Source organism: Schistocerca nitens, chromosome 7 (assembly GCF_023898315.1).
Source record: "Schistocerca nitens isolate TAMUIC-IGC-003100 chromosome 7, iqSchNite1.1, whole genome shotgun sequence".
Taxonomy (NCBI): Eukaryota; Metazoa; Arthropoda; class Insecta; order Orthoptera; family Acrididae; genus Schistocerca; species Schistocerca nitens.
In genome coordinates this window covers 416,719,921-416,747,127 of record NC_064620.1, presented here as the reverse complement: position 1 = coordinate 416,747,127, position 27,207 = coordinate 416,719,921, and the positions used below count along the sequence as shown (strand labels likewise).

The 27,207-nt window shown below is 39.5% G+C and overlaps 1 protein-coding gene across 1 annotated transcript in view; it reads left to right on the top strand.

Annotated features, from left to right (window-relative positions):
• Positions 1 to 15,373: 15,373 nt before the first annotated feature.
• LOC126195247 (zinc finger protein rotund-like) overlaps positions 15,374 to 27,207 on the top strand; it is a 33,292-nt gene continuing 21,458 nt past the window's right edge. Inside the window, exons 1-3 of the mRNA XM_049933775.1 lie at positions 15,374 to 15,459; positions 15,556 to 15,688; positions 16,309 to 16,500. Of these exons, the coding sequence (XP_049789732.1) occupies positions 16,495 to 16,500 (6 nt within the window). The 5' untranslated portion in view covers positions 15,374 to 15,459; positions 15,556 to 15,688; positions 16,309 to 16,494. The remainder of the gene's footprint in view (positions 15,460 to 15,555; positions 15,689 to 16,308; positions 16,501 to 27,207) is intronic.

Below are 27,207 nucleotides of genomic sequence, written 5' to 3'. Positions count from 1 at the left end.
AGCTAAACACATAAAGACAGGAAAAACACAAATACACAAGGGTACACAAACACATAGAGGGATGACACAAAAGGAATGGATAGGGTTCGTTTTCAGTGTAACTTTTGGTACTGCAGTATTGTGCGAACAAAACCTTTTTTGTTCTTGGAGATCTCCCTGTGTTCATCATTATTCCCAAAAGTCCTATCTATACCTGGTTTCTGTACTTTACTCATATAGATTCTCAATGCATTTTTTCCAATTAATCGCTACGCAGTCTCTTATATAGTCTACCCCCTCTTAAGCTAACTTAAATCTACTGAGCTCAGATGCTAAATTAAGGGACGAGGCAATGCAGCATCACATAAAACAATTAATATAAACAGCAATGAAAAAAAAACGCAGATTTACGAAGCAAGCAGTATTAAGAAATTAGCAAAGCAATTGTAATATTACAACTAATCTAAGGCAATGTGCAGCAAACAATAAAAATATAAAAATAAATCATTAGTAAAACTGGCTTAACAGAATAATACAAAATCAAATTCAATAACACTATGCCTGGCAAACAGCAGCAACTTATACCTAAATATGACATAGCTCAAGCAGAAAAAATAGTACACTAAAGATAACAATGCAGATAAGGGAAATGTATAATCACATCTTAATGTCTAAGTAATTAAAGTGGTGCACCACAAAAACTAATTCTACAAAAGATTCCTAAGTACTAGAAAAGAAAATTATGTATGCAGTTCCTGTTATTAGTCCCTTCTTATTGTTCTTTCCATTCCAAGAGCTCCTATTTCGAAGAATATGGGTCATAAAATAATTATTTAATAGATCTGTTGACAGAAAGTGTTCACATTAGCAAATGAATTTTTATTTTTTTTTTTATTTTTTTTTATATAAAACCCATGCTGCAAAACAGCTGGAAACTAAATATCAAATGAAATAAGCAACTATGAAAGGCAAAGCATAAAAATATCATTCAATAGTCATGTGACATTTCATAAGTTAACTCTCGTAGAAAGACGCTTGTCGTAATCAGGTGTGCAGATGTAAAAATATTTCTCGTCATTTCATTAGGCATTTCTGTCGCCATATGGCATTTCTCTCAACTAGCACAACAATAGCCGTGAAATGTTGCGATGCTTTCTACAAAGGAACGTCAATAGCGATTATAATGGCCTCTTTTTTCTTCTACCTGTGCCGCTGGAAGGCTAATGGTTTCTTTTTTGTTCGGGCGGCTGTCGCCCAGGTGTCTGACACAGCTGTGTGCCCACGACGTATTACGTGCAGGTGGTCACTTAACTTTCGTACGGAAATATTTACGACAGCAGTTTCCGCTACAATGGCAGTCTTAAATAAAAATATTTCACAGGTCAAGAATTAGCGTTGCAAACCTGTAAAAACAAAATCCCATGAATATAACAGTGTCCAAAAAATTTTCGTCGGCATTGTGATACATTCACGCATTTACACACATTTCATAATTCTAAAAGTACGATTCTCGGTTTCCAACATACGTCTTCACAAATCAGAGTGCCCTAATCACTATTCATTACTCCTTACCTTATTATACATATACATATCGTCGACACATAATCAAATTCCTCATATAGCATCAGCTTATTGATCATAAATATACTGCAACAGCATAATACACATAGTCATCGTAATAATAACATCATAACACCTCAGTCAACTCTCAAAATCGTCGTAGCTTTCTAATTTCAAAACCTAAAAAAAATTCTCTGCTCATGTCAAAAGTGTCATCTGCCTCAAACGTACTTTAAAAATCATGATTCCATACCAAACACATCATTCAAAGCTCACATAGTATCACAATGGTTCCGAAAAAATATGAACAGTTCACAAAGTACAGACAAAATACAATTTCATAAGTGTGAAGGTATCCAACTGTGTAATTACGTAAGCATCTGTCACTGACGTAAAAAAAAATGTTTGTCTCTCTCAGTTAAATGATCTGATAGCTGTGTAATACTGTGTTGGAGAAATATGGTACCGATGTGTAAAGTTGTATAAGCAAATACCATATTAGCTAGGGTTCCTTGTGGTTGCCACACACATGGTACACAAAGTAAGCGTGTACCCCCCTGAGGATTAATGTAATTATACCCTCAGGTGTTACAGATTACAGCAATGGAATGAAATGTATCACGGAAAACCTTCTTTGTAATTAAAAAATCTTTAAAAGTAAGTGTTTTAAGTATAAGATTAATCACTCAAATGCGTGTACTGTAGCGCTAAACTGTGCGTCTTGTCGCAACATAATCTCTGTGGAAGTGTCGTAGTTATCGTCCTCCGAAAGCTAAGTTCTGCAGAAGTCAATGTACTTACCTCATGCTAAACAAAAGTGAAATGCTTTGCGTATAGATTTCTTAGTTATTACGCTTATTGTTGTGATGAAGAAAGTACTGTACTGTAACGTATTGTTGTGCCACGAAAAAGGCTGTCTCATTGTTGCCATACCACAAAAGTTACTACTAAAACATGTTTTACTTTCCAGAAGAATTCAGAAAAACTGTGCATATATAAAACAGATACACCGCAAAAGCAACAAGGTAAATTGTGTCACACATTAGTAACGTCGTGATATAGTCGTGTAGCTGTCACATAAACTAACCACTGTGTCACCTGGTATCTCTCAGAAAGCACCTTGAATCCATAATGTATTTTCAAGTAAACCAAAATGTTGCATTAAAATCTCAAGCTACAAAAAAGCACATTATCTCTCAATAAACAGTTATACGTGTGAAATGTGGTGTAAATCTTTGCTCTTCCTAGTACTCAGAGTTTGAACTTGAATGCAATTATCATGCGGTATACGTCGGTAAAGAATACTGGAATTTTTCTCAAGGTTAGCGCTATGTTATTTTTCTCGGAGCCAGCCGGCGCAGGTGTCTGCCTGCGGTGCGGGTCATTGTCTGTTTCTTTCATGGCGCGCGTCGTTAATGGGATTCGGAGACCGAACTTCTAGAAATTCACGTTGTCGAAAGTGCCCTGCTCTGTTTGAATCTCACCAGTTCTGATGAAATTCAGGTTTGTCGTTATGATTATCTCGTCTGTCGTCATGTCGGTAGATTTCATAATTTCTTTCTTGTCGGTTATGTGGTGGAGAATTTCTCCCAGAATCGTAACTGCGCTCTGGACCGTTGCGTCTAAAGTTATTCTGCCTCCTTTTTTTTTTTTTTTTTTTTTTTTGAACAGCTTATAGTAAAAATCATTGTGTCGGCGAGTAGCATATCGGTCATTGTTAGGTCGTGTCGGCGGTTCCATCTCAAAATTCGGTGTGCCTTGCCAATTTCTTTCATAATTTCCGAAGTGTCCTGTGTTATTATTTTGTGGTTGTTCCGTATTTCTATGTCCCTCTTCCCGTATTGGGGCGCGAGCGTCTTCTGAAATACGCAACCCTTGCATTACCTGTGTCAGCTGATCCTGTAATTCGCGGACCTCTCCTTTGCACTGTGTATTGAATCGATTTTGATTTTGTTTGAATTTTCCAATTTCCTCATACTCTTCAGTGTCAGTGAAGGCTACAGGTGTTGTGTCATTCAGATCATCATCTACCTTTGTAGATAAGTTAGTGAACCGATCTGAAAGCCCGGCCACTTTATCCGATAATGTACTTATTTCCTCAGAGTGTTTTTCTGAACCAAATTTCAGAGTGTCCACTTGTGTCGAAATCGAATCTACTGTGTCCTTCAAGTCTTCCTGAGTTTCTACAAGTTGCGCAACCGAATCGGCAGATGCAACTGAGTCAAATCTAGCTTGTAAGGTCTCATGATTTTCATGAACAGTAGTTTGCAGTTCTTTTATTGCTGCTTCGCGATTCTGTAGTACATTTTCATGACGCGAAAAAATAGGTTGGAAATGCTCACAAATTTGTGTTTTTACGTCGTTACAGACGTTTTGACATTTCGATTCAATGGGATGTAACTCAGTAGTTAAATCCTCACGTGTTTGTTCAAAAGTTTGCTCCAATGAGTCTAACTTTTGAAGATTTTGTTCCATTGTGTCTAACTTTTTAAGATGTTGTTCCATTGTGTCTAACTTTTGAAGCTTTTGTTGTATTTGTCCCATTTGTTGTATTAATTGTAATAACAATGTATTTGTGTCTGGAATCTGTTTCTCTATGCTTTTTGGCAGTGCATTTTCACCGGCAACATTCACATTTTGACAAGCAGAAAATGTGTCTTGACTCATTTGAGAAAACGGTGATGATCCAAAACCTGAATCTACAGTATTTGCGAGATCGTGTCGCGTCATTTCGGATTCCTGAGCCGAGCTATTGCCGACCGATCGATCGATAATGCTTCCCTCTTCACTAATTGTTTCACTGTCCACGCCATTGTTTGAAACCCGCTCCATTTCCCTATGCGCAATTACCAAATTACTACTATTAACATTAGTTAATTCATTATTCTGCGGCGCTAACATATTGCTTTCGTCTTCACTGTCATTTCTCAATTTAGTTTGGAGCCTAGTATTACGTTTTTCACACGCCATTATTGTCACAGTATTTCACACGACCACACAGAAAAACACAATTTGAAGATCAAAAATAAGAGAACACATTAACATAACACTGAAAATAATATCTAGTTAATTGCAGCTGCGAAATACTTGGTGCAAATCTACATGCATACCACAACTGTTTTACTGTACAACAATGAAAGACTGCAACTACACAGGAGATTTTCTCTACAATTACGAGCTAGCAATAAACAAAATCTACACTAATTACACAAACTACAAGAAAAAAATCAGAAGATTCCAGTGAGGTATCCTCGGCTAAGGGTCGACATATTAAACGTCCCCTTTTAACAATTTTTTACAACTGTGCTTAAACTGACGCACAATATTTTTAGCGCAACGCAATCTGACTTTCAACACACAATATTTTGTTAGCGCAACGCAATCTGACTTTCAAAATTCCCTACAAAGAATGGCCCTGACTAACATTAAACTATACCTTTCACAAATCACTTACCTCACAAAAATCTTCGCTACTCAAGCTACTGCAATACAGCGAGCGCCACTACTGCCAGCGAAATAAAAGATTCAAACTACTGAAGGCACTAACTACTGATAGGGATAGTTAGCAAATGAAAGATATTAATAGAGAACAAACAATATATTTACCTTGATATCATCATATATATAGCAGTTCATGACAAATTACAAAACTGCGCCATCTCTCTCCCCACATCCACCACTGCTGGCGGCACACCTCCAACTGCCCAACGCTACGCGCTGTTCACAGCCAGCTGCCTAACACTACAATGGTTGAGTATTACAACAATGCAAAGCAGCCACAGACTGCACACGGCACAGCCGGTGATTTTCATACAGAGGTGGCGTTACTAATAAAAAAACCTAAACAGCCTACTTACACAAGATTGTTTAAGTGTTAACAAGTAACTTACAGACAGTTGCTGTATTGTTTTTAACAACATTCTGCTGTATGTCGATTGAGGTAATAGGGATACATGCAAGTTAACTGATGTATTTGATGATTTACCAGAAAAGAGAACAATCTGCTTCTAAATTGACTTGCATCTGCGTTAAAAAATGACAGAAAGCGGATGGAGTGATCGCTTGAGATGGGGTTATGGTGAGGTATGATGTGATGATAGACTGATGATGCGTTCGAGAGAGAGGGAGATGTTGCTGCAGGTCATTTATCGCGCATCGAGTTTTCACTTTCATGTCTATGGTGATTCTAAGTTAGCAGCAGATGTTTGTGAGATACTGCAATCCCTGTGTATCTTTGAGCCTGACTATAGAAAGCTAATGGCCTGAGCAGGCGTTGATGGAGCCTGGTAGGGCGCTAAAAGCATGAGTTACTTTTAAGGTTCTCAATTCGTAGAAACAGCATGTTGGAAGTTGAAAGCAATTGGTGGCGATCCCGTCCCTCAGTAAATCTTGCCAGACAGGCCCACTGCCATACTGGGCAGACAGAGCAGCCCCTTGTCGAGACAGGTCTCCAGCAGGACAATACTGCTATACCTGCATTGGCGCCAACTGAAGGCTGGGTGGGGGGCGATGGACTGAAGGGACGCATCCACACAGTGGAGTCATAAAATGGGCATTGTGTGCAACGCCAAGCCTAATAAAAGTTCACAAGTTTTCGTGTTTGCTGATTCTGCAAATAGGCCTGTGACCCATTTCCATCGGCCGCCTCAGTCGTAAGAGAAACTCTGGCATCTGAGAAACGTTTAGAGATAAACTCTTTATTGCATCTCATAGCTAGGACTAACATGCTCCAAGGCACAGGCTATTTAGATAAAGATCTTTAAGACTGTATCTGTTCGTTGGTTACCGTGGGAAGCCATGCAGCTTCAGAGAAAAACATCTCCCTCCATGAAAACTTAAAAAAGGCCAGTAATTGGCGGTTTCTTTTTTTCCAGAGATGCAGGTTTCTTAACTCTTGCGCTGGTTCGAGATGAGTTTGTGCTGTCTTGTGGGAGGGGAGATTTAGCGCATCTAAAGCCCAGTGATTAGCTCAAGACGGGGTGAAGGCGGTGTCGTTCGTGCACTTTGCGGGAAAATTGAATTTTTTTATCTGGAGAGGTGCAGGGCACTCGGGTTCTGGATTTCGGTCTGGAAGCATCTTCTGGTCGAAGCTCTGGCATGTGTGGTTGGTACTTGGGACCTGTTCTAAGACTGACTTCACTTGCGAGTAGTTAGACTGGACAGCATGTGGTGAAATTCTTACTGTACCGACAGTGTGACTTCAAATGTCTCGGACTACTCGTTCGCCAAGGGCACACTTATTCGTTTTTGGTTTACCAGTCTTGACATTTGGTATCTTTGTGCACTTTGTCATGTAAGTGAGCCAAATAGGTCGTTGGTATAAGCGGCCAACAGGTGCGTCAGACACTGAAATCTACTGTGTGGTAGAGAGTAAATTGCGATCCGTCTGACTGATCGCTAGACCGTGAGATTTTGTATTTCTTTCGTGGCCGCGATCGATTCACAGGTGCCGCCTTACGCCTCGCCTCCGCCGCACACATCTCACCAGGTGCAAGTTACATCGTGGCACGAAGAAAACAGGGTAACGTACAGCTGCTCCGACGTGGTCAGGGCGTAGAAATTCCAATCGCCACTTGCTCTCAGCTGCACCTATATAGACTTCTGTAGACTATCAATCAAAGTCTGCTCAGCGTCAGATCAATTCAGATTGCGTTATCCACATTTTTAGGGCCAGAGTAGTTGAGTCACTTCTTCCACCCAGATACCTTGTCCATTGTGGTCTTAAACCACCTGTTAGTTGTTTACAATATTCCGTCATCACATGTTTAGCATAACTTATGTCCATCTGTGTTTTTGGAAAATAAGTGTTACCAATAAGCTAGATTTTGTATACATTCTCAATCCCATTTTTTATATAGCCCCCAAACAATGTAAACTTTCAGCTCATCTGTGTCACTAAAGGAGCCATTAATCTAGCTAAAAATGTTGTCACTAGTGCTGGTACAAAACATATTGATGTAAGGCACCATTTTATTCGGTACCACATAGAGCGACATAACAACGCTGTGTACTACCTGTGCACAGATGACATGTTGGCTGACCTTCTGACAAAATCTTTCGACAAAGAGAAGTTTGGAGAGATTGTGGGGCTATTTGGTTTATCTTATGAAGGCAAACCATAAAATATATGTTCCAAGGGGGGGTGTTGGAATAGTGTGAAAAATATATTTGTGTGAGACGGCAGCAAAGTCCATAATGTGAAATATAATGGACCTCTCTTGTGCTATTGTACACTTTTAGTTTTGTTTGAGTAATACACTCCTGGAAATGGAAAAAAGAACACATTGACAACGGTGTGTCTGACACACCATACTTGCTCCGGACACTGCGAGAGGGCTGTACAAGCAATGATCACACGCACGGCACAGCGGACACACCAGGAACCGCGGTGTTGGCCGTCGAATGGCGCTAGCTGCGCAGCATTTGTGCACCGCCGCCGTCAGTGTCAGCCAGTTTGCCGTGGCATACGGAGCTCCATCGCAGTCTTTAACACTGGTAGCATGCCGCGACAGTGTGGACGTGAACCGTATGTGCAGTTGACGGACTTTGAGCGAGGGCGTATAGTGGGCATGCGGGAGGCCGGGTGGACGTACCGCCGAATTGCTCAACACGTGGGGCGTGAGGTCTCCACAGTACATCGATGTTGTCGCCAGTGGTCGGCGGAAGGTGCACGTGCCCGTCGACCTGGGACCGGACCGCAGCGACGCACGGATGCACGCCAAGACCGTAGGATCCTACGCAGTGCCGTAGGGGACCGCACTGCCACTTCCCAGCAAATTAGGGACACTGTTGCTCCTGGGGTATCGGCGAGGACCATTCGCAACCGTCTCCATTAAGCTGGGCTACGGTCCCGCACATCGTTAGGCCGTCTTCCGCTCACGCCCCAACATCGTGCAGCCCGCCTCCAGTGGTGTCGCGACAGGCGTGAATGGAGGGACGAATGGAGACGTGTCGTCTTCAGCGATGAGAGTCGCTTCTGCCTTGGTGCCAATGATGGTCGTATGCGTGTTTGGCGCCGTGCAGGTGAGCGCCACAATCAGGACTGCATACGACCGAGGCACACAGGGCCAACACCCGGCATCATGGTGTGGGGAGCGATCTCCTACACTGGCCGTACACCACTGGTGATCGTCGAGGGGACACTGAATAGTGCACGGTACATCCAAACCGTCATCGAACCCATCGTTCTACCATTCCTAGACCGGCAAGGGAACTTGCTGTTCCATCAGGACAATGCACGTCCGCATGTATCCCGTGCCACCCAACGTGCTCTAGAAGGTGTAAGTCAACTACCCTGGCCAGCAAGATCTCCGGATCTGTCCCCCATTGAGCATGTTTGGGACTGGATGAAGCGTCGTCTCACGCGGTCTGCACGTCCAGCACGAACGCTGGTCCAACTGAGGCGCCAGGTGGAAATGGCATGGCAAGCCGTTCCACAGGACTACATCCAGCATCTCTACGATCGTCTCCATGGGAGAATAGCAGCCTGCATTGCTGCGAAAGGTGGATATACACTGTACTAGTGCCGACATTGTGCATGCTCTGTTGCCTGTGTCTATGTGCCTGTGGTTCTGTCAGTGTGATCATGTGATGTATCTGACCCCAGGAATGTGTCAATAAAGTTTCCCCTTCCTGGGACAATGAATTCACGGTGTTCTTATTTCAATTTCCAGAAGTGTATAATGTTCCGTGGTTGTTGTGTTCGATCTGGAAGTGCAAATATTGTTACTGACACTAAATGTCTTTTTTGCACTATTACTTATTCAACTGTGTCAGCCAATTGTAGTGTGCAGCTTGCAAGAATATCACTGTGAGATGCCCTTCCTATTTCACTTATATCAACGTAAGCTAAACAGTAATTACTGTCTGCAAAAGCAAAGAAAACGATGCTGAAAGTGCCCTTATATTTATGAAATTCAGAAACACTTTTTGGTGGACACATGATCACTACATGTTTCCTATCTGTTTCACCAAAGCATAAGAAATTCCATAGAATTTCGAAGTCCTTCATTGTATCTCTCTATTCATCTTCCGTCTGGGTTACTTGTAAAAGGTAAGGGGGATTACAGGTCCAAACACTGCATTTCATGAGAATGATACCAAATTATGATCAGGTATACTAAAAATCAGGTTATAACAATCTCATTTTTCCCTTAATAAAGAAAATGAAGAAGCTGAAAATCAGCATGCAGTGGAGGACACACTAATAAGTGAACCACAGTCTCCACTCACATCAAGCATTAACAAAATCAGCGACAGTCTGAGTGGTAAATCTTGCAGCAGCAGCTTGCAGTCAGCTTCAAAACACAGTACAGAGAAAAGGCTCGATGAAGTCTCTTTCCAGCATCTCGAAACTGCTATTGACGTATTAAGGTCAATTGCAAATAAGCCTGAGGAGGAACATGAAATTGCCAGTTTTTGCAAGAGCATTATGTAGCAAAAGCCAAGATTTCCAGAAGGATTTAGTATGGAACTTATGGAGCAGATGTAGTCCCTAATTACCTATTAGCAGATGCGTTTCTTGGCTGAAAGGCAAAAGAAAGAATAGTTCCACTCAGAACAGTTAGTTGCTGCTGAGGAAACACCAGGTGGGGAAAAGGGCTGTCACAGTCAGAAACCAGCACCCTGTACTGTGACATTAAAATTAATTAGTTAAATTGTAATGGTGTGTTGTTACTGCAAATGCATTTATTTTGATCTTTAATAATAATACCTAAACCATGAAATGGTGGATTGGATTGCTTTACTTTCATATATTTCGCAAGTTTCATGTGGATGGCAGCACAAATAATTGGAACAAATTGGGCAATTGTGAATTCAGGAATACGATACAGGTACTGAAGAGAAGAATATGGATCCCCACTTGCGAAGAAACACAATGTGATTTGTAATTTTAATTCTGGCTACTATGATTCACGCATTAAGCCGAATTCAGACTGTCCATTACGGCACTATCACAAGTCAATTTAAGTTGCATGTTCTCAACTCGCATGGCTGTCCTCAACTGTGTTTTCAGCGGGAACTGCGATATTACCTGGAATATTTTGAACTGTTTTTACGTGCAAGGTGCACATACTCATTGTGGTAACTTATATACATGGATATTTGAGTCCACATTTGTACGAAAAAGACATTTATTGGCCTCAAGTTGTTTGCTATTTGCTGGGATGGCTTGTCTTTTAGAGAAAGTAGACAGAAGTGAACATAAAAGAGCGCAGGCCCGAAAAATATCATAACATGGTAGAGAAAAGGTATCTCATACATTATACAAGGAGTTCGGGAAGAGGAGTCTTCACTTTATATTGCAGAAAGTTGAAGGATCTGTTTTTTATTTGTTACATTAAATTGCACCTAGAATTATTAAAACAAACACAGTGATACGAGCCTCCATCACATCACATGGTTTCTTTAAGGTTAAGTTTCGTTATTACTCCAATGCAAGTTTTTGTGCAATAGTCATATCTCCTTCAATATCTTTCCCTTCAAGATTTATAGGTTTTCTTTACATCTTGTATTTGGCTTTTGGTAGTTCAAGAGCTTTATTTGCACTGGGGTTAGCTAGTGAAACCACATAAATATTGACTACTGATGCCTGCAAGACTGTTCCACACTCACAATCCAGACAGATGCTTAACAATAAACAAGCCTGCCACAAACATGTGTTTATACAATCAATTTGCTGTGCCTAAAGGTTTCAGGCCATTTATTTACGAACCGCTAAAGCTCTTGACAATAACAAATAAATTCTACCTGGTAATCAACCTGATTCAGTCCACAGTATTTTCTCCAATTCTGTCTGCAGCCATATTGCATGCATTTCATTATAAAATATTCAATACTGTAACAACACAGTCTAACATAACAATCTTGACACTTCGCCTCGATTTTGTTGCCTAATACGCCAGCAGCGCGCCAAGCGGCCAGTAAGTTAAACTGTTAAGTCTGGCGCGATCGTGAAGCGAAAGCGAATAGGGTTTGTTTATTTTGGTTTCTACAATGGGTTTTACAAATAGGAGCGTAGCTTAGTGCAATAAATTACAGCAACAACAAGAAGCTGATACGATGTGTGCCTTTTTTTAGGTTTCCTAAGGACCCTGAAAGGTATATACCATAATGTTACTAAACTGCATTGTCTGGATCGCTTGCAAATTAGATGTATGTCGATGATTAAAGTTTCGTTTTAGGAGTAGACAATGGCTAGTGAATAGTAGACAGGAACATCTTATGAAAAGGGACCCTCTTTACCTCTATAATAATGTTTCGTCCGCTCCATGTCCAACGAAACCAGTTCATGAATGCAGACAATAATAAACTCGTGTGGAAAGCAGTTAACCAATTGTTTGACATGCCAAGTTCGCCACCTCAGCTGATGATACAGAGGAACTTGCTACAAATGTTCGACGATCCGTCTAAAACTGTAAAGCACTCCTAATGGCACAACAGCAGCCAGTTCAACTCTCCATATATCAATGCCAGATTCATCTGAATCGTCAACACAGACCTCCTTCGACGATAAAGTGGTGAAATTAAGTGCAGTTATTCGTGTTTAGAAAAAACATGTGGAATATCAGAACGTGCAGATCGCTTGACTTCGTGCAAAACTGTTAGGGGACGAGGAAAGTACCTATCATTTTAAGTACAGACAGCAACAGAAACTGTATCAGAAGGGTCAAGTAAAGAAGGAAAAACAAATTTTGGAGACTATAGGATCCCAATATTTAAAAAAAAAATAGGCCCGTGGTTTGTTGTTATACCAGATTAGCATGCCATCTCCAAGATGGAAAGACAAAACTAAGTTGTTTGCTCTAAATTTATTATATTACAGGACTCAGGCATACAGATTTGTCAGAAGGTTTTCTCTTTGCATCAATGTGTACATTACAGAGGTATGTTTAAGGAATACAGGTAAAATGTGGGATAAGCGACAATATGTTCCACCTTTTAAAGCATAAGGTACAGCATGTCTAGGATACTGATAAACTAGTGCATATATAATTGGATGAAAAGTCTTCATCGGCAAATTTAACATATGACAGCACTTTTGACAGTGTTACTGGCTTTGAGGACTTGCGCTTTACACTTACGGTATATTTCTCCCACTATTTTGCAGTTGCTTGTCCCACTTAGAACAACAATAAAGATGAAGGCCATACTGTGGCAATGGGCGACAATAGCTAAAACACTATAGGCCTATGGAACGACAAAGGGGGCGTCTATCCGTTTTCCATGTACAGGTACATGTCTGTGCTTCTTTTATGTGAATCTATGTGTTTATATTCCGTTGATATCGAGGTAGTAAGCTGCAGTTCTATCCAATGTCGCAAGTGTTTCTTCACGAATGTATCGTAATATGTCACTGGCTTCATGAGTTTTATCCATACGTGCTCTTATTTTAGTATCATTTTTAGAAACATCTGTGTCTTCTGATATTATACAAATTCTTGGAGGCAAAAAATAATTCAAATATTTCGTAAATCACGTAGGAAAGGGATGCAAAACAAGCAGTATGTTTACGACGCATCTGAAGTTCTCCTTTCCTGCCGCTTGAAGCGCTAGTGTCGCTCCAGCTGTTAAAGGGTAACAACTTTTAAGCCTACTTTACACGACGACACTAGGTTGCAGGCAACTGCGCTACCGGCCACTGCGCATGTGAGCCGCGAGTTTGCGCATCTCGTTGGTGAAACTAACTTTCGGCGTGTTCTAACTTTGGAGACACTAGTTGCATGAGTTTTGAGGTTAGGTGTGTTTGTAGAGTGTAGACAAACTGAAATATGAAGTGGGGAACGGAGAATAATGTTCGCTTTATGGATGTCTTTGCTTTGAATAGGTGTTTGTGGGATTTCAGTGATGCCGATTACAAAAATAAGCAACATATTGCTGCCGCTGAGACCGTCATGTGCGATTATAGTATAGATGGTTTGACAATATCCGAGCTGCAGAGCAAAATTTATTGAGTTAGGAGCACGTACACAACTGAATTAAGAAAAGTACAAGCAAGTGTAATTCTAGCTGTGACAATGCTCTCGTCTACAAGGCTAAAATCCCATCGTTCGAATTGTCCAGCTCTTTGTTAAGGAATATTGTTGACAGGAGCGAAGGCTATACAAATTCAAGAAGCTGCATTCTTTATTCAATTTTCATCTATTTAAAACATTGCAGCAGCGCTCCCCATTCACATATGTTAGAATTTTGAAATATTGCCACTGTTCAGATCTATCTTCAAGAGAGTAATTTTCAAACCATTCTCTTCTTAGTGCGGGCTGCTTCGAAAAATTATTGCTGTTAATGTTAATAGTTATTACTGTTAATGTTAATAATTATTGGTGTTAATGAAAAAGCGTCATCACCAACTAAAAGCGCATCTTGTATCATGCCAAGTGTTCTCGTTTGTAATGCACGCAATATGATATGTAATTTCAGTTCTGGCGACAGTCTTTTCTTCATCCAGTCGCGAATCGAAACACGTTTCTTATTGTTTTTTTTTTTTTTTTCTTATGCAGCAATTCCATGGACAGGCCTTAACTCCAACGCAACTCGTGCGACGTGAAGCTGTCAATACTTACAGTTCAGACACGACTCAGGGACCCCCAAAACGACGAAACTGAATTGTATACTGGTGTCGCCGTGTCTACAGCCAAATATGAAACCACTTCCGTGCAACTCATTCCACGCAATGAGTGACGCAACCCAATGTCGTCGTGTAAACTAGGCTTTACAGCAGTGGGTGTCGCGACTATTATGTTGGACTTTGTTACTGGTATGTATAAAAATCCTCTTTATAAATGTAGTAGAGGTCAAGTAATTTGGTACGCTCATGTCATACAATTCAGACTTATGCCTTACTGCTTCAATTCATCTTTCGTTATTTATTATAAATTTTAAAAAATAAATAACGGAACGAACCAGATTTATAGCAAATATCTTACTAAAACCAGCTGATATCAAACACTAAAACCTCAACGAAAAGAAATTTGGATACGTGCGTATGGCCATTTGTCAGAAGGAAATGAACTTGGGGATCAAGTGATCAACAACGGACGGATGACGTCAGCCATGAAAACTTCCTTGCCAAGAAAGATTAACGATGTAGTGACGGGACGAGACGGCCAGTGTGGATGACACCATTTGAAATGCATTGTAGAATGTTTTGACGGGATGTGGCGGAACGGTCTGTGTTGACTGGCATTTACAGCAGCTTTTTTTCCCTTATTACTTTATGAACTGTATTTAGCAGAACCGCGAACTGGTCTGATGACATTCTAAGATGATTAAAATAATTTCTAAGTTCTTCCACCGCAGTTTCTCTCAACAAGATTGCTGAGCAACCGAGCTGGCGTTTTTTCTTTATCCAGTCACGAACCCAAACACGTTTCTTATTTTTTAATCTTTTTTATACGGCTATATCACGCAAATAAGCATAAACTCCGTCACAACTCGTACAGCTGGCAAAACTTTCATTTTACTTAGCACTACACGGCACTCAGAAAGCGACGAAACCGAAGTGGCGCCGTGTCTACAGACGTATGCGAAACCATTTGCGTGCAACTCGTTTCACGCAAGGAGTTGTGCACACCAGTGGCGCCGTGTAACCTAGGCTTCCGGCAGCATCCACATTTATCACGTATTGCAACATAGATTACACGTTTAAATCACATAACACACTTTGCGCTATACGAACTTCCGTTATTTGCGAGCTGCAAAAATTTGGTCTCCACGTTAGCGCTTCAGGTGTATGATAAAAAGAAAAAAGTTAATTTTTTTCGTGTGTAACGAGAATTTTTATTGAAGTCAGAGATCAAATGCTGATCGTTACCTAATACATGTAGCCAACTGTAACAAGTGTTCCAGTGATTTCTTGTTTCATTGTGTAAAGAGATGTTGGGATCCCTGTCCAACTCACAATTTTTCAGCTCTTTGCCGGTTAGCGTCTATTTTGATTCAAATGATTTGTAATGAACAAAAAATGTGTTTTGCAAGCAGTTTGTGTGTTTATTTACTCTGTTTGGTTTGAAGCAGGCTACGGAAGCTGTAATATTCGTTATGTGTGAGGATGAGACGATAATGAATTACTTGTCTGCAGAATTTCGGAAACAGGTGCTTCGATGTTGAAGACAAAGAGAGCCTCCGTGGATGTCACCGAATTCGTCAGGTGTGAATTTTCGTTAGCCAGAACTGCAAATTGTGCAGCGCTGCACAGCATTATGTTCCATTGAGTCAGTTGTACCGTATGTCATTTAATGAAGTGCTTCCAGAAGTGAAACTGTGAAATAGAATGTTTCTCATATTTCGCAGTTCGACAAGACCTCAGATTATGCTATAGAGTACAAAAGTAGTATGTTATACATTTACTCTCGAATCTTATGAAAATGGAATGTTGGATCATTCAGACATTTTTACAAGCAGTCAGACAGAGTTCACTACTAAAGAAGACATTTGTTTGTAGTCGGGATAAAAACTGAATGATAATATAATGGTAATGTTCTGCGCAAATATTCCTGTTTGATTACAGAAAAAGGGAAGTAACTGCGATTCTTACGCGTCCGTTGTGTCACCGCAGTATTCGTGTCACAATGATTTTTACAAGAGTATGTTTTGTACTCTCAGGTTTGAGTGTTTGGTACACATTGAACAATTCATTATTCACACACTTTATGTACTTTTTGCAACTAGTTGAGCATTGTATAGTCATTGTGGTGTTGTTTGTATTGTCATATGTGTTTAAAGGTAGCTACTAAACACTGATAAATTATTCTCTTTTCTTCCTTAAAGAAACGAGGATGGCTTTTGAAAAATGCCTTTGTGGATTATGTGATTACATAGTGAAATGCAAACTGATTGGCTGCACAACTCATTGACCTTGGAAAAGGCCATCCAAATGATGATTACATTTTCCATAGAACAGACGAAATTGTGGAACAATTTCAATAGATGATGTCATGAAAGTTGCAGTTGACTATGCAGGTATGTTGTACAATTAATTTTGTGGATAGCAGTTAAGACAATAAAATCATTAGGCCTGACACTAGTCAGTTACTGAGAGGTGTACCTCTGAACATGAACTGCATGATATAGCTGTTTGAATTCTTCAACTAATATTCCTTCATGTAGCCCTATTCTGCCCTTCATACTGTTGTTAATCACATGGCAAAATATAAATGTGGGATGATGATGGGTTCATTGTTAAAAAATTATCCCGGACTCTTGTTTTTCACTAACGGCCCTAGTTTCACCAAACTGACAAGGTAGTACGTCAGTAGAGGACTGTATACATAGGGCTTGATGTCTGTACAATAATTCAGAGCCGGGAGCCATTTTTTAGATGATTTAGTCTGCATTGTTACCTTTTAAGGCTTTGTGTGTCTACAGCATTATTGTGCGCTGTGGTTTTAGTGCAAATCAATTGTTACCTCTGTAACTTCCTGGCAGATTAAAACTGTGTGCCCGACCGAGACTCGAACTCGGGACCTTTGCCTTTTGCGGGCAAGTGCTCTACCATCTGAGCTACCGAAGCACGACTCACGCCCAGTACTCACAGCTTTACTTCTGCCAGTACCTCGTCTCCTACCTTCCAAACTTTACAGAAGCTCTCCTGCGAACCTAGCAGAACTAGCACTCCTGAAAGAAAGGATATTGCGGAGACATGGCTTAGCCACAGCCTGGGGGATGTTTCCAGAATGAGATTTTCACTCTGCAGCGGAGTGTGCGCTGATATGAAAGTTCCTGGCAGATTAAAACTGTGAGTACCGGGCATGAGTCGTGCTTCGGTAGCTCAGATGGTAGAGCACTTGCCCGCGAAAGGCAAAGGTCCCGAGTTCGAGTCTCGGTCGGGCACACAGTTTTAATCTGCCAGGAAGTTTCATATCAGCGCACACTCCGCTGCAGAGTGGAAATCTCATTCTGTTACCTCTGTGTTGACCGGTCTGTATCTATTATATTTAATAGTTCATTTTCAAGTACATCTATACATTGAAGGGAAATACGGAAGCGTCCGATCCCGCCCGTCTGCTTTGACCCATGACGTCACAAATATGGCGGAAACAAAAACAAACACACACACTTTCCACAAGAAGCCTAATGACACTAACGGGACAAGCACGGGAAATGGGGTGTTTTTGTTGGGGGACAAACTAAATATAAACAAATTTAGACGCCTTGCGTAGCTACAACGTGTAAGTGAAGACAGCCATGCATGAATACCCACCCACCTCCCCAGGGGTCGTAACCCCTGCAACCCATAGAAGATAAAGATGCTTCAGTAGCTGATTAGTGTTTTTTGTCTTTTTTAAAAAAAAATCTCACGGGATAGAACAAACAGATCAGAAAGATTAATATAATAAACTGTGTTTTTAAATTTAAAAAAAAAAATTCACAAGATAGAACGAACAGATCAGAAAAGTAAATAAAATAAGATAAAACAGAACTGGAGACAGCCACACTCAAACCAAACTCCGCGCCGTCATGACGTCACACACGACAACACCCTTACGTCACGGGTCAAAGCCGACGCGTGGGATCGGACGCTTCTGTCGACCCCATTGAAGGATAGTTTATAAGTGGTTTTTGTATAAATATGGCACCAAGTAAAAAGTGCAGTGCTGTAAGAGTGCAGTGTTGTAATCCATTGAAGAAGTCAAATCATTTTATTAGAGACAGAAAAAAACTGAGAAATGTTACAACATGGATGCCCAAATTATTTCCTCAAATACCAAGTGGTGCCAAGATTTGTGATAAATGTAGGAAAGATGTAACCAAATTGAAAAATACACCAGATCCCATCACTTATGAAAGTGTTCAAGAAGAATCTTCTGGATCAGAGATAATTGTCCGAGACCAAGACCCTGACTACACTCCAGCGTCAGTAGCTGTTAAAACATTTAACACAACACTTCAAGAACTAGGTGAGTCCCCAATTGACAAGAGAAAACTAACATCTAGGCATTACGCCAAATCAAAAGTGAAGAAAATCTCATCAATGACACGTAAACTTTTTGTTACTCCTGAAACTTCGTCGTCAGATACTGATACTGACGAATCCGTTCTTGAAAATCTTAAAAGAAACTTTAAAAATTCTATAAGTAGAGCAAAAAACTAATGATTCTTACAAGTTTACCTGAAAAGTGGAGTGTCAGGAAAATAATGAGGGAATTTAATGCTCCTAATTACATTGTTCTGCAGTCCAAAAAAATTTTGAAAGAGAAAGGGTTCATGGAAGGTCCAAACCCAAAACCAGGGAAGTGTTTACCAACAGAAACCGTCAAAACTGTGCATTCATTTTATGAAAAGGATGAAGTTAGCAGGGCAATGCCAGGTATTAGAGATTGTGTGACAATTACAGAAACAAGTGGAAATAAAACAAAAATATCAAAAAGACTTATTTTGTGTAACCTTAAAGAAGTTTACAAACGTTTTAAAGACAGGTTTCCTAACATATAAATAGGTTTCTCTAAATTTGCTGAGTTGAGACCAAAACATTGTGTATTAGCTGGCCGGAGTGGCACACACACTGTCTGCGTGTGCACAACTCACCAAAACATAAAATTAATGATAGAAAATGCCAAACTAAATACAGTAACAAACAGCAGCTTAAATAATTATAAGCAGTGCATTGCAAAAATGCTTTGCAACCTATCATCAGTTGATTGCAACATAGAAAACTGTGAATACTGCCCAGGAGAAACTGTCATACGTAAAATTTTAAAAGACTCTTTTCATGAAAACTTAATTGAACAAGTTCAGTTCCGACAGTGGATGTCAGTTGACCGATGTAATCTGGAAATTGTTCAGAAAACTTCTGAATAATTCATAGATTTATTTTGTAGTAAGAATACAACTTTGAGTCGGCATGACTTCATTGCCAAGCAACAACAAGAGAAAACCTTATGGAATCTGAATTTGTTGTCATATGTGATTTTTCAGAAAATTATAGTATAGTTCTACAGGATGAAGCTCAGAGTTTCCACTGGACAAGACAACAGATTACCATTCATCCTTTTGTTATATATTACAAACAGGAAGACAAAATTGAGCATATGAGCTTTGTCATTGTTTCTGATTGCCTGGAGCACAATACAAATGCGGTTTACACCTTTCAAAAGAAGCTAATTTAATATCTAACAAATAAATTTCAAAAGCTTCCAAAAAAGATATACTATTATTCTGACGGTTCTGCCGCCCAGTATAAAAATAAGAAAAACTTCCTGAACCTTTGCCTTCGAGGAAGACTTCAACATAAAATCTGAGTGGCACTTTTTAGCCACAGCACATGGGAAAGGGCCTTGTGATGGAGTAGGGGGTCCAGTAAAGAGACTGGCAGTTCGTGCAAGTTTGCAAAGGCCATACCAAAATCAGATCCAAATCGCATGAGATCTATTTGAATGGGCAGTAGATAATATCACAGCTGTTGATTTTGCATATTCCACTCAAGAAGACTATGCTGCTTCAGAAATATTCTTAAAAAGCCGACTTGAAGAGGCATTGACAATCAAAGGAACACAGCAATTTCACGCTTTCATTCCCAACACTACATCAGTATTAATAGTCAATACTTCTCAGGTGATATGCAGAGTTGGGAGAGGGAAGTAACTACATCACCAAACAAACTGAAGTTACAAGATGTATCAGGCTATGTCACCACTGTATATGACAGAAACTGGTGGCTTGGGTACATTTTAGAAAAAAACGAAGAACTTGATGAAGTGAAAATAACTTTTCTTCATCCATGTGGACCAGCTAAGTCATTCTCTTATCCTGCCCATGCAGATGTCCTGTGGGCGTCAGTTGCGGATGTTCTCACAAAAGTGAATCCATTTACTCCGACAGGGAGAACATACATTCTTAATGAAAGTGATGTAAACCAAACTCAGTCAGCTTTATTAAAATGTAGTATGTGAAGTTCCAAGACAATTTATTGGGAAACTGCTTTCAACTCAAAACTTAATTTTTGTCTCACGTTAGTGTTAATGTATATTTTATAGAAAGTTGTTTCAAAATTATTGTTAGTACCTATTGTGTTAAATTTAGCTATGTACAGATACCTGTTACTCAAAAACAAGCATTGTGTATTTGATTTGTTTAATAGTTCCATTTCAAACATCATGGACCAGAACTATTATGTAAATACTTGTACTTATTCATACTTTATTTCAGTTTGTAGTGAAATGCTCAATTTCTTGTTTTTGTTATATCGGTTAATATACTGTTAGTGAAGTTGTATGAAATTAAAATAAGCAATCAACTTAATTATAAAATATGCTGATTAGTTTTGGTTTAATAAGGTGATGTTTTGATATTTCTAATACTTTTTTTACTTATCTTTCAGTATATTTTAAAGAAATTCCTGTTTGTTAAAGGTCAATTTGGTCAAACTAGGGCCATTAGTGAAAAACAATAGTCCGGAATAATTTTTTTGACAATGAACCCATCATCATCCCAGATTTATATTTTGCCATGTGATTTACAATAGTATGAAGTAGTTATGGAAATATTTTGAAAATTTTCAATTATGTACTTTTTGTAAAAAAAATTAAAATTAAATCAAAATATTAATTAGTATTTTGAAAAAGGTTATTAATTAGAAGCTATGTTTTGTTGTATATCCCTGGAAAGAGCATGCAAAATGACACCTTTCCCAGTTCTGTAGCTCAAATCAGGGCAGCTCCTAGGACAATTTAAAAAAAGTCCGTTCACACATTTTTGGGTGGTTTTTGATAAGTTTACATAGCCATATTTCAGGAATGGTTTGAGATAAAAAATTGTAATTAGGTATTTTTCTTAGTCTCAGTGCCCACTATAAGTATAGCAACTTTCAGCAAAATCTAAGAGGGTGAGGTAAAACAGGTGTGTTGATTTGACATGGAATGACTCAGTAGTTCTTAACTGTAGAAGCAAACAGTAAATCATTTGAGATGTACATTTAATAATGGTGCATAACTTAGTATGTACATTTTAAAACTGTAGATTTTTCACCACGAAACCCTCCAACTCTCTCCCTTTTCACCCCACTTTATACCTGAATTTGCTGGAGTGTCAAGGAGATTCCACATTTTAGAGAAGAAATTTCAAATTTGTTTCTTGGTTTTGTTTCTGAGTATTTCTTATTTTGATTAGGCATGTGTGACATTCAGTTTTGTGCATTTGCTTTTCAAAATGTGAGACTATAAAGGAAACTTATATAAAACAGTGTGTACGTTTTGATAAAACTATGCAAAAATAAAGAGTATTGAGAAATGTGAGAAGTAAGAAATTGTGAAATTACTTTGAATATGATTACATGTTTTCAATTGAGCACACTGAGTGTGAGCTTTACTGTGAAATTTCATGATGATTGTCAAGAATTATACTAACGAATTTGGTTGTAATGGTTAATGTTTGAAATTGAATGAGCAGGCAGATTTTAGTCTAAGGGAATCAGGCAATCATACAGCATATGGCATAATGAGAAACACTTGAAATCATACAGCCTGCAGTACTTTTAATATTGGATTAGGGTGATACTGTTATACTGGATTAATTTGCTTTAGTTTATATTGTTTATAGTTTCTGTCATCTCCTCCCCCTTCTTTTTTTAGATCACAAGAAGGAATGAAATTAACACTGAAGATATGTCTGTGATTTAATGTACATACACATTCAATGCAAAATGTATAGCCTCCTCTGTTTGTAGTATAATTCACCCTTTTGATTCTCAGAATTAGTGGAAATTGACATATATTTGCAGGTTAGGAAAATTGTATAAGGTAAGCTGTTCTACAATGGAAAAAATTAGCAATATTGTCCTTCATTTCTCTTCAAGAACTGTTGTACAGTACGGTAGAGTAGTTGAAGCCATAAATATTTAAGGAAACATCCGCAGTGAGTACTATTTCATTTATGCTCATAACTGTTTCCCATATTAAAAGTCAAGCAGTAATTTGCATGCAGTCACAATTTCTGATTTATTATACAACAGTGAAATAGTAATCTAGATCAATTGCAGTGTTGTAACTTAAATGTTTAGCAGAGCAATGTTGACAGCACTTACTGAGGTCGATGTTTCATAGTACTGCAAGGGGGGGGGGGAGGAGGAGGAAGGGTGCCTATGTGAGCATTCAATTGTAAGTATCGAATGAGAGAACAGCAGCCAGAGAAGTGTTTTGCAGCTGGATTGGAAACAGTTGTATCAGATCCTGGCAACAAAGACAAAATTTTCAGTATATTAAAAAGAAAATCCCGAAAGTTAATTAAATCAACACCATAACTGTAGCAATAAATTCGTGGCCCATGATGTATAGCAAAACATGACCCTGTGATCAAGGTCTGTGTAACTATTTATGCTGTTTGATAGACGTAGGTGAGCTTTTCGTCATGTCATTTCACTTGCTGATATCATCTTTCAGCCTAATTTAGCCTGCCAACACAACTATCATTTCAAATAAACAGTAAACAGATTTGTTAAAACAAATATTTAAAGATATGATGAATAATCTTTGCAGGACACTGAACAGTTTAAATGCAAGCTCTTAAAATATATCTCCTCTTCTGTAGGTTCTTTGATTACCTACTTTATCCACCATTGGGTACCAGAAATTAGCATGTTGACATTGTATGTGTTGTAGAGGCAGATTACTGTGACTGGCTTCACTCCTGAGCCAGACATGAACCCAACTACAATTCTTTGGGCTTCTCATACCTCCCTGCAGAAAAAAAAAGATTTCTTACATTATTGGTAACTGTATAAGAAATTGTGTATTGTTGTCTGGTATGCAACCTGTAGTGGCGTAGCAAGACAGCCAAGCCACTCGGAGGTAGCCGAAAGGCACGCGTTAAGCTCACGCAGATTGGCGTGAGGTACTGAATATAAACTGGTAATGGCGCCTTGCTAGGTCGTAGCAAATGACGTAGCTGAAGGCTAAGCTAACTATCGTCTCGGCAAATGAGAGCGTATTGGTCAGTGTAGCTTCGCTAGCAAAGTCGGCTGTACAACTGGGGCGAGTGCTAGTAAGTCTCTCTAGACCTGCCGTATGGTGGCGCTCGGTCTGCAATCACTGACAGTGGCGACACGCGGGTCCGACGTATACTAATGGACCGCGGCCGATTTAAAGGCTACCACCTAGCAAGTGTGGTTTCTGGCGGTGACACCACACAACCTTTAAAGTGAAAATTATTTTGTTGAAAATTATATCCATTTGATACCAAACACTCAACAGTTTTACTTATTGACTTCGTAGCATGTCACCAGTAAAGATTTATTTCACTTGTTCTTAACCTGTGAGTTGGCGTGCCATTTTTTAACAAAACGAGTGGGCGCACACCTTAATATGTACACATTTCAGGAATAGCTGTGTTATGTTACCAAGGTAAAAATGTGTTAGTAATAGCACAGTTTAATCTTAGTTCAATTAAACACTGATAAAATAAACTTGCATTATATCAGCTAAACCACTGTTTAATTAAACAATAATAAGAGGGGCAGCAGCCTTTTCAGTAGTTGCAGGGGCAACAGTCTGGATGATTGACTGATCTGGCCTTGTAACCCTTACCAAAACGGCCTTGCTGTGCTGCTACTGCGAATGGCTGAAAGCAAGGGGAAACTACAGCCGTAATTTTTCCCGAGGACATGCAACTTTACTGTATGGTTAAATGATGATGGCGTCCTCTTGGGTAAAATCTTCCGGAGGTAAAATAGTCCCCCATACGGATCTCCGGGCGGGGACTACTCAAGAGGACGTCGTTATCAGGAGAAAGAAAACTGGCGTTCTGCGGATCGGAGCGTGGAATGTCAGATCCCTTAATCGGGCAGGTAGGTTAGAAAATTTAAAAAGGGAAATGGATAGGTTAAAGTTAGATATAGTGGGAATTAGTGAAGTTTGGTGGCAGGAGGAACAAGACTTTTGGTCAGGTGATTACAGGGTTATAAATACAAAATCAAATAGGGGTAATGCAGGAGTAGGTTTAATAATGAATAAACAAATAGGAGTGCGGGTTAGCTACTACAAACAGCATAGTGAAAGCATTATTGTGGCCAAGATAGACACAAAGCCCATGCCTACTACAGTAGTACAAGTTTATATGCCAACCAGCTCTGCAGATGATGAAGAAATTGATGAAATGTATGACGAGATAAAAGAAATTATTCAGGTAGTGAAGGGAGACGAAAATTTAATAGTCATGGGTGACTGGAATTCGTCAGTAGGAAAAGGGAGAGAAGGAAACATAGTAGGTGGATATGGATTGGGGGGAAGAAATGAAAGAGGAAGCCGCCTTGTAGAATTTTGCACAGAGCATAACGTAATCATAGCTAACACTTGGTTCAAGAATCATAAAAGAAGGTTGTATACCTGGAAGAATCCTGGAGATACTAAAAGGTATCAGATAGATTATATAATGGTAAGACAGAGATTTAGGAACCAGGTTTTAAATTGTAAGACATTTCCAGGGGCAGATGTGGATTCTGACCACAATCTATTGGTTATGAACTGCAGATTGAAACTGAAGAAACTGCAAAAAGGTGGGAATTTAAGGAGATGGGACCTGACAAAACTCTACCATCTGGTGAGCAAGATGTATGAGACAGACGAAATACCCTCAGACTTCAAGAAGAGTATAATAATTCCAATCCCAAAGAAAGCAGGTGTTGACATGTGAAAATTACCGAATAATCAGTTTAATAAGTCACATCTGCAAAATACTAATGTGAATTCTTTACAGACGAATGGAAAAACTAGTAGAACCCAACCTTGGGAAAGATCAGTTTGGATTCCGTAGAAATATTGGAACACGTGAGGCAATACTGACCCTACGACTTACCTTAGAAGCTAAATTAAGGGAAGGCAAACCTACGTTCGTAGCATTTGTAGACTTAGAGAAAGCTTTTGACAATGTTGACTGGAATACACTCTTTCAAATTCTGACGGTGGCAGGGATAAAATACAGGGAGCAAAAGGCTATTTACAATTTGTGCAGAAACCAGATGGCAGTTATAAGAGTCGAGGGACATGAAAGGGAAGCAGCGGTTGGGAAGGGAGTGAGACAGGGTTGTAGCCTCTCCCCGATGTTATTCAATCTGTATATTGAGCAAGCAGTAAAGGAAACAAAAGAAAAATTCGGAGTAGGTATTAAAATCCATGGAGAAGAAATAAAAACTTTGAGGTTCGCCGATGATATTGTAATTCGTCAGAGACAGCAAAGGACTTGGAAGAGCAGTTGAATGGAATGGACAGTGTCTTGAAAGGAGGATATAAGATGAACATCAACAAAAGCAAAACGAGGATAATGGAATGTAGTCGAATTAAGCCTGGTGATGCTGAGGGAATTAGATTAGGAAATGAGACACTTAAAGTAGTAAAGGAGTTTTGCTATTTGGGGAGCAAAATAACTGATGATGGTCGAAGTAGAGAGGATATAAAATGTAGACTGGCAATGGCAAGGAAACCGTTTCTGAAGAAGAGAAATTTGTTAACATCGAGTATAGATTTACGTGCCAGGAAGTCATTTCTGATGGTATTTCCATACAAATACCATGTATGTAGCCATGTATGGTACACATGTAGCATGTGTAGCCATGTATGGATGTGAAACATGGACGATAAATAGTTTGGACAAGAAGAGAATAGAAGCTTTCGAAATTTGGTGCTACAGAAGAATGCTGAAGATTAGATGGGTAGATCACATAACTAATGAGGAGGTATTGAATAGGATTGGGGAGAAGAGAAGTTTGTGGCACAACTTGACAAGGAGAAGGGACCGGTTGGTAGGACGTGTTCTGAGGCATCAAGGGATCACAAATTTAGCATTGGAGGGCAGCGTGGAGGGTAAAAATCGTAGAGGGAGACCAAGAGATGAATACACTAAACAGATACAGAAGGATGTAGGTTGCAGTAGGTACTGGGAGATGAAGAAGCTTGCACAGGATAGAGTAGCATGGAGAGCTGCATCAAACCAGTCTCAGGACTGAAGATCACAACAACAACAACAACAACAACAATAAAATAAACTTTCATTATATTATTTTGTTGCCGAGTACAAGGATTACCCTACAGTAATGACCCACTCGAAGTATTAAACAGAGGAGATGCATCAGATCCCAGCCAGCTGATTATTTAGTTGCTATTTATTCATATACAAGTGCCTCGTTGTGGGATTGTGCTGCTATCTCAGAATGTGGGTCATTTTCTTGCTTGGACTGTAAAGATTTTCTGAGTTAGCTCACTGTTTATTTTATATTATTACTGCTCTCTTGGACGTATGGCAACACAATTTATCACAATGTTAGGTAAGCAATAATGAAGGAATAGATTTGGGCTCGCAGTTGTAAAACAATGGTGGAATACTACAAGACAATGTTATTTGTGGTTGGTGCACTTTGTACATATGCATGCCTGCTCAAGGGTTAAGTTGTGACAAATTTTCTACTTACCTGCACTTCATATGACCAGTAGGCTCGTGGAGCTCTTCAGTGCATTTTAAGAGTCGGAATGTTCCATCGACAACAACAGTGTAATGATTGTTGCATAACTGGGGGTCTTACAAATGTAGGGTGGAGTAAGTTTTGATAATGAGTTTGGGGGACAGTGACATTACCAATGCATCCAGATTATTAGTGGACATTAGATGAGGTGGCACAGCTACATTGCAGTAGCACACAGAACTTAGCAACGTCACCTTCAGGTTAGCCAACACTACAGATAGCAA